Source organism: Pavona decussata, unplaced genomic scaffold (assembly GCF_977016875.1).
Source record: "Pavona decussata unplaced genomic scaffold, jaPavDecu1.1 SCAFFOLD_416, whole genome shotgun sequence".
Taxonomy (NCBI): domain Eukaryota; kingdom Metazoa; phylum Cnidaria; class Anthozoa; order Scleractinia; family Agariciidae; genus Pavona; species Pavona decussata.
The window spans coordinates 561,055-569,986 of record NW_028145778.1 but is presented as its reverse complement, the minus strand read 5'-3'; the positions used below and the strand labels follow the sequence as shown (position 1 = coordinate 569,986).

The 8,932-nt window shown below is 37.1% G+C and overlaps 1 protein-coding gene across 1 annotated transcript; it reads right to left on the bottom strand.

Annotated features, from left to right (window-relative positions):
- Positions 1-2,062: 2,062 nt before the first annotated feature.
- LOC146450916 (major facilitator superfamily domain-containing protein 6-like) lies at positions 2,063-8,932 on the bottom strand. The gene has a single exon (XM_085099819.1). The coding sequence runs from the start codon at positions 7,369-7,371 to the stop codon at positions 5,602-5,604; it is 1,770 nt and encodes a 589-aa protein (XP_084955945.1). The 5' UTR covers positions 7,372-8,932; the 3' UTR covers positions 2,063-5,601.

Sequence of the window (8,932 nt, the reverse complement as noted above, 5' to 3'; positions counted from 1 at the left end):
AAAAGAACTGGAATGAATTTTCTTCTTACTTTTGAATTGTCTTTAAACCAAATTTTGCGAAGCATTTTGCCAATATAAGCCAATATGGATGGCGCAAAAAATGACGACGTGCAATCGATTGACTTTGTGACGAACTTCGGTACCAGTCAACCACAGTCAAATCTCCCTGATTCCTCGAGGTGGGGACATATAAAGAAGCAAAACACATCTTATCTACCACCCCCAGGGGACTGATCTTTGATCAAAAGTGCTTATATTCCCCTATTATCCCCCTATCTGTCCTGGGTCTGGGGGGGTGGGGGTTTCAATCGACTGGTGCATTAGCTTGAAGATGCTGCAGATTTTATAACAGGTATGAGCTTAATTTTCTTTAAGCGATTCGAAAGCCAGAGAAGTAACCCACGTTATCTAAACAACGAACTCAAACAGTACAGATAATTTCTCAAATGATATTCATCATGGTATTTGCATGCCAATATCGATACTAAAGTAATCGATACCAATTTGGGTAATCGATACATGCCATCAGTGGTAAGGAGTGAAGGGTAGTCTCTATTTATTAAATTTGTTGGTCTTTGCAGTGGTCTGTGCTTAAAACCAAATATTTCCTAAAGTCTACACAGATGTAGTGACTTTAGCCTGTTTCTGGACTGACTGCCAAACATGTAGTTAATGATATCTTGTTATGAGTCTTGGGTGATGATGTCACAGTATTGGTGTCAATATATGCATCAATATTGTGATAAATATCTTGCCTACATGTATTAATTAATCTGAATGGCGACGTACCATACACATGGGTCCATGGTACCCTAATACCCTATGATGAGAAATTTTGAAATAAAAATCAGGTTTTTTCTAATGAATTTGAGAGCAGTGTTCCAGACAACTTTCAAAGCCAGGGAAACAATAAAGGGGGGGGGGGGGGTACTTGGGTTCAGTTTTGCTGGGTATGTGCCGCTGGCCTTTCATAGCCCCTGCCCCATAATAGTTCATTTTGTGGCCAGTTATAGACCCCATCTTAGTCAGTTTTGAGTAAATGTAATTTTCGCGATCCCAACTAAGTAACTTTCTATTTATGCATCTACTTTGTTCTGAAATGGTGGTTTTGTGCTATTGTGTTATAACTGGTTTATTGAAGTTGTGGTTTCAAGAACGAAATGTAATGCGCGGTGATTGTTACATTTAATAAACAACAACTTTCTGACCTTTTTAACCAAGACCATTTTGAATCCCTACGTAATAGAATTTTCTTACCCCAAAAATCCGAAAATGTGCAACCCCATTCTAGTAACTCTATTAAAAATGCAACCCCATTATAGTCAATCCAGTAGTAAAAATGCGACCCCATCCAGCAGTACATTCCCATTTGCCTCTTATAAGGAAGTACCTTCCCCCCGGGAGTCTGATGGGTTGCAGTTTTCACATGTCTCCATGTACCAATATGCAGTCACCAAGTTAGGAGGACTACTTGCAAATTATATATTTGCTTTTTCAGGCTGTGTGGGTTTCCAATAAAATATTCTATGTACTGGAGTTTATAATTCGATATGTCGATCAAGGCACCCTATAAGACACATGATCCCAGTTTTTTGTATCATGTCGTTCTCAAAGTAAGTAATATCCATCCAAGTTGTGTAGACAATCCACTCAATGTGCCCAGTCTCGGGGTTCTTTCAAATGAAATAATAATAATAATATAATAACAATGATGATGAGGATGATACTATTTAGAGAGGGTTGAGCACCAAGCTAACTTGAGGTTAATTCAGGGTGGCTCTCAACTAAAAATTGCTACAGTCAACTCTCTCATAGCAACCACTTCTTGTAAGCGACCACCTCCCGTAATTGACCACTTTGTAAACAACCATTTTGTTTCTCAGTTAAATACTGTTTCAAGAGCTCTCTCATAAGCGACCACCACTCAAATTTCCTAAGGGACCACGACCACTTTTTAGGCGAGAAATTACACATGTTCTTTTGTTTTCTGTTTCCGGTAAGCGACCACCCAACATAATCAAGTATAATCGTTAGTAAATCATTACTCAGAAGTGACAAAAAGTTCAATTTTTAATGACGCTACCCCAGACTGCTGACAGATAATAACAGTTTACAGACAGAGAAGCCTGATCATCGCTTTAATTAGATCTGCAGGTAACCGGGAATTGTTACAGTGATCTGTTCCAAAATGATATACAAAGTTTCATCAGAAGAATGAACAGTTCTGAAAAATCAAATAAATTAGTTTTCATTCGCCTAATGTTAGCTGCTAAGGTAATATTTTTATGTAATTAATCAATCAATCCAGCATTAGGCTTATTTTGATGATCTTTCCTGTAAGCGACCACTTTGTTGTGCCCCAAGGGTGGTTGCTTACAAGAGAGTTGACTGCATGCATGTATTTAAATTTTAAAAAGTTAGGCAGAAAAGTATATCAACTAATAATTTACTAACTAACTAATATACAAGTAAGGGGCAAATGAAGCCATAATTTAATAATAAAAAAGATGTTTTGCTCATCAGTCTGCTCCTCACAATCACAAGGTCTGTGCATTGACTGGATGAGCAGTCCACATCAGCGGGTTAGAGCAATGGCTAAATAGTAATTCTCCACTCTTGCAGTGGACAGCAAGAGTGGGGAGGGTACTGGCTGCAGTTGCACTTAATTTGGCATCCCAACCAAATATCTACATCTACAACAGCGAAGATCATCCATAATAATATCAATGTCCCAACAAGGGTATTCATCTGTGGCAGGTGTTTTGGGTTATGGTCCTTTATCTCTCCCTTCTGTAGAGGCTACTTTAGAACAAAAGGAGTGAAAAGTGGGAAATGCTGGGAAGAAAAATAGGAATAAAAAAAATATAGCATGGGGACGATGCTCCCCACACTCTTCATTATTTCACTCTCTCCAGTGAGTCCCTTGTTTGTCTCTGCTTGAGTGCAAAAGATGCCTCTGTACAGAAGAGAAGGCCTGTAATGACAGCTCTGCGGTAGTCATCATTAGATAAACAATTATGCAACATTTCAGTCTCGAAAGAAATCAGGCAAAGACACCATTTTTTATTTCCTGTTCTGTCAAATGCAATCTGACATGCAGTCCCAAGCCCTAAATTTATTTGAAATTTCATTCATAAATGCATTATAATAATTATTTATTTGTACTGATTATTATAATTATTTATTTTATTATTTAATTATTTTTTTGTACTGAGTACAACTTATTTATTTGTACTTTAGTAGATGCAAATTAATGTGGAAAAATGATTTTGCTACAGCCAGTTCCCTTTAGGCTACCATACTTTGTGACTGAAACAAATTTACTGTTAAGGCTAGTTAAAAAAAAGGCAAAGTGCCAGCTGGGCAAGAAAAATACCAGAAGGAACAATTTACTGTTTACAATAACAAGCATACTATGCAAATCAGTAAACCATGACCACTTCATTTATAACACTTTGAAAAAATTGTAGAAAATTAGATGATGAAGATTGCACCAGTAATTATATGATAAAATATTAACTGGTGCTATCACTGTATTTGGTTACACTTTTCTTGTGGTTTGAATTGAATTTGAAAGTAGCCACATTGAAAGATTGACCTATTTTAATAAGGTTACTGCGCTTTTCAATAACATATGGACTCAGAACTTCAACCTCAAATAATGATTTGTATGTTTTTCTGCCACATTTTTGCTGGCTGCAAAAATAACGAAACCTACAAAGTGGATTGCAGCGCATGAACATGACCTTTTGACCCCATTGAGTCAAATGTTATTGTTTGCTAAGAGGTTGGCAGGAGTGATTCATGGCAGTGAAAAGCATAACGGTTAGTTAAATCTGGAACTTCAGAGTCCGTGTGTTATTCAAAGGCGCAGTAAACCAAAGCATTCATGTTTTTTATTTGCACTGTTACTATATGAAGCAGCCTTTCTTAGTATGATGTACATTTCCTTCGCTTCTGAAGTAGCCTGCAATTCCCTCATTGCTAAATTAATAATAACCTACCAAGAACTAAAAATAACCCCATGAAGAAATCACAATGTACATCTTACTCTAATTATTAGATCAGAACACTTGGATGCAAAAATTATAGTGCATTGCTGTTAAAGATCTGGAACTGGCAATTTGTATTAATATGATAGCAAAGCAGTGAGCTCACTGGGTTTGAATCCGTCTGTACTTTTTATAAACATGTACATTTGACTCATTAAAGTAACTTTAAACCAACACTTCCTTATGAGCAAATGGAAGAAAAAAAAAATGAAATCAAAACAAGTCATCAACTTGCTTTCTTTCATGCTTTAAATAATATTTACATGTACTATTAAATATCTAAATGTAATTTTTACACCTTTGGGTGCATCAGTTAGATACAGCCAGTTACCAAAATTCTCTCCATGCTATGACACATGAGGTCTTCAAAGTCACAATGGAATATTGTGCACAAGTTGTGCACTATGCTAAGTATTCTCTGTCCTCTCTTGGCCCCACCCCATCCCCAAATGGTATGTTGTGTCTGGTGAGCCTACAGGTATTACAATTAACAAAATTCATCCTTAACTCAATGACCACTGTTAAAAATGAAAATCACTCAAACATCAAGTTGGAAAGATTTTGTTATAATTGTTTGAAAACTCTGCAACTTTTACTGTAAACATATTTGCATGGAGATTAACAGATTAGTATGTATGAATATGTTTTTATGACTTTTGCTATGAGTCCTAGGCCTTGACTTTGTTAATGATCTTCTCACTTTTTGTGAATGGTTTCCAAAAAAAAAAGATTTTTTGCTACCTAGCAACTGATATGTTACATGTATCTATCTGTACTACTTAACAGCAAAATTTATGCACTTTTTTATTTTTTATGTTCACGTGATTTAATCATGTTTGAATTTTAGTAGTGAGGGCATTTCTCTACTCAGAAGGGGTTAAGGGTGTGGGGGGGGGGGATCAAACAGTGCAACTGAACTGAAGGGAAGATCTTAATATTCAGTAGGACCAATTAAATATGTAAATATTTGATGCTTATTATTTTAGACTTGTCAAGTTTCTGTTAATTAAAATACAACTTTGCCGAGATTTTTTGTGTAAGGAGTTTGAAATAATTGTTTTAAAGCCCTTTGACAATCATAGCTATTGAAAATGTTAAATTTTCAAGGAGTGAGTCGGGTGTGTAAGCTACATGTACAGTGTAGTACAGGACTTTGATTCCTGTTGTTTTCACAACTGCCCAAGTGTTGTGTGAATCTGTGCAGTTGTAAATAAATAAATAAATAAAAAAATAAATAAAAAATAAAGACAGTTGACTATAAAAATAAGCGAAAAAACGGAACGATGTTTCGGTGTCATCCTGGCACCATTATCAAGTAAAGGTCATGCAACAGAAAAGATAATGGTGCCAGGAAGACACCGAAATATCATTCCGTTTTTTCGCTTATTTTTATAGTCAACTGTATTTCTAAATTTAATCTTATTAAAAATAAATAAATAAATAAATAAATAAATACTGTAGCTCTCCATATTCTTTGCATAACACAAGCAAGCAATATTAGTGCTACCTAAATTCTCTCTTTGGAAAAGAAAATATGATGTTGGTTCAATTATTTCATAAAATGAGTCTCATCTTCATCATCTTCTTCTTCTCGAAGAGCCTCCATCAACCAGTCTGTGTGCAAGGGAAAGTCTCCTCTCTCTCCATCCAAATTAATCTGTTGATATTCCCTTAATTTTCCACCACTTCTGTCTCCATCAGGCAATACAAGAATGCACTGAAGCATGGCAAAAACCAGGGCATAAATGCCACACACCCCTGCAGCGCAACGAAAAACAACTAAGGGTCCATAAAGCTGATATGAAAGAGCCACAGCAATGCCACCTATTCCCATACCAAGGCCCTCATAAACTGTTGAGAAAACAACTTTCATTGTCTTTTCTATGCCATGAAGAGAAACAGTAGCCGCATATGATCCACACGCTGATTGAACTGTTGTATATGAAAGCCCACGCAATAGTTCTATGGGAAGTATGAGCCAGGGATTTTTGAAGTATGAAAAATATAGGAAACGGCCTCCGTAGGAGAAGAGGGATACAAAGATCACCCAGTGATGACCAAAGCAGCGAATCAAATGGTTTGAAATGCACTGCATTGGAATTTCTGAGAAGGCTGATGTGATGACAATTGTTACCATGACAATAATTGATGCACCTATGTCTTGTAGATACCACATCATGAAGTTGTACATGAGAGATTCTGCCATTCCAAGCACTAACAGTACAGCGAGGAAGCAGATCATATTCACATCACAGCACAGATATGCAAAGGTCTTTCCAAACCGCAGACACAACAGTGATTTCTTTTCATATTCCTTTAGCACTGCACCCAGAACAAAGGCCATGGCACCAAAACAAGCAAAAATGTAAAAATGTAAGTAGAAACTGTTTTTTAGTCCAAAATCACAGCCATGATACCCTATGGCCAATATTAACACCCCGCCCCCAAGCATAGTTCCAATTGATGACCAAATGTTAACACCCAGACGGGACCCTTTGTTCTGATGTAAAATATCAGAAAATATGCTTTTGCTTATTCCTCTGGTTGAAGATGAAAATAATTCGCAGAGGAACACCAGAGCTAGTAAAATTTTAAAAGTGTGATCTATACGGAACCCATAGAGAAGATACCAATCGCTTTGGACCTCCAGTCCTGTACTTTTGTTGAACTGTGAATTATTAACATGGTGTGTGATCACTAAGTTTGAATGGATTTTAAAATCATCGCCACTTTCACTGCTGTTTATGCGATTGAAGTTCTTCATTTCCGCATTGTCGATCGAGGAGCCATTGTTATGTAACGTTGTGGAATAATTTCCGGTTGGTGAAAATGATGTAACGGGTGATTTGTTTGCTTCACCTGTTGTGGTGATTTTTCCTGAATTTGTCGATGCGTTCATACGACTTAAGTTTGATTCATTGGCGCTTGATCCATTGTGGTTGTATTCCAGCTCCGAATTCTCTGTGTTATTGCAGATGTATGAACGAAAATCCGCAGAGGATTCATGTTTGTTTGTAAGCCCTAAGGAAATATTAGAAATCACTGCAGCCAATAGGAGGGCAAGCAAAAGAAACTTTCTCTTGTTTGTCTTTTCTGCCAGAATCCGCAGTAGTGGGGAAGCCCAGAAAGATACTAAAGGTCTTGCACATCCTAGGATTCCGTTCTGAAACGCTGTAAGTCCAATAAAGCGGAAAAACATGGGTAGAAATGGTAGTAGGCTCGCTTCGCTGGCGGATGAGAACAGGTTGAAGAACTTCGGTGGCAACAGCGAACGGTTCACCAAAGACGTCTTGGTACTTTGAAATCTCCGGGCGTCCATTGCTTTGTTTTGAATGCTAGCAGATCATTTGCAAAGCTCGACTATAATCTGCGGGCTTAGGTTCTTTGTTTGAACGAACGTCAGCTGATCGGAGAAATCTTTTTCTGAAACGTGGCGCGTTCCGGCGCGTGAATGCTCATTTGAATTTCGTGAAACGTGGCTAAGTTTCAGTCTCCTAGTTTGCGCGCGGCCACTGGTCCGCAATGCGTGCTCGTATTACATGTAACTGAACAATCGCTTCTTTACAGTTCGTTTTCAAACACAGTCACACCTTTCGGTACAAATACCTCTTTCAACCGATCATTTTCTCAAACTTCTCCTAATTAAATCCCTACGACTGAAACCTCTCATAAGCTAATGTGACTCAATGATTACACTCTTAATAAAGTTATTCTGACACTTTGTAAGCGAGCAAATCCCATACGGTACTCGATCACCTTAACTTGACATTTGTAACAAATCAAAGCTCCTGATAAGTTGATATGACTAAAAGTTTAATACCCCTTATTTTGACCTCTTGTGAGAGTCCAAAATGGTTTAAATCCCATTATTGATCTCCTAGACTTGACATTCTTAACAAATAGGTAAGGCATACATGTGCTAATTAAGTTTCTCATTGAAGCTTGTCAAATCTTGCAATTTCATAGGCAGGATTTCTTGCAGCTTTTACATTTCTGTTACAGAAGCGTTAACATGTCTGTCTACATTTCCTTTGGGGTGAGCTCTAATTCGATAGCCAGGTATCAAAGTTAAATCAAAGTGGAAGGGAAACAGGTGAAACTCATATATTTCAGTTCCATCTCTTCACTTCTATATTTCGAATTAAAGAAATACCAGCTTACAGCTGGCTTGATACCTCAGTTGGCAGAGTACTACAGTGCACCGGTATTCCAGAGGTCATTGGTTCGATTTTTGTGCGAGCCAGAATTTTTTCTAGGTTTCTTTTCGTACCTAGCCTTGCGTACCCATTATGCCTACAGCGTACTGAACAGCATCACAAAAAGTAATGTTCAGTAGCTTTCATATAAGTGAACACAGTTAATTTTTTTCAGTAATCCATAGGCTCAAAAGTTAGGCCTGTATGAAGTGATTTTGGTTGAAGTTGTTTGTGTTAAATTAGTCTGTTGTGATGCATTATTTAGACAAGGAGAGACTTTTAGCAAAGAAAGAAACAAAGAACTGATAAAATACTAGCTAGGCTTTCTCGGCGTTCGAAGTTTCAGGAAATAATCATCAAAATTGTTTCTTCGTCATTTTTGGTCAGTCACTGGGATCTAGTGTCATTTCAAAAAATCCAAAACGTTTTTTTTATCAACAGGAGCTTAACTAAGTGAAGGTAATGTTTCACCATTTTCACCAAAAAAGGTCAAAAGCCTGCGACAATTCCCTTTTTTAAGTTACAAAGTGACATGACATCGAGTAAGAAACAATGGATGCCATTTTCCAACGCTTTTCATGTTTTCATTTTCTTGAAAAGAGTATCATAAAAGTAAAACAGGAGTTTACTTGGCAATAACTTAACATTTTAAAGTGAAGATCCAAAAATATCGTAAGGTTTTGT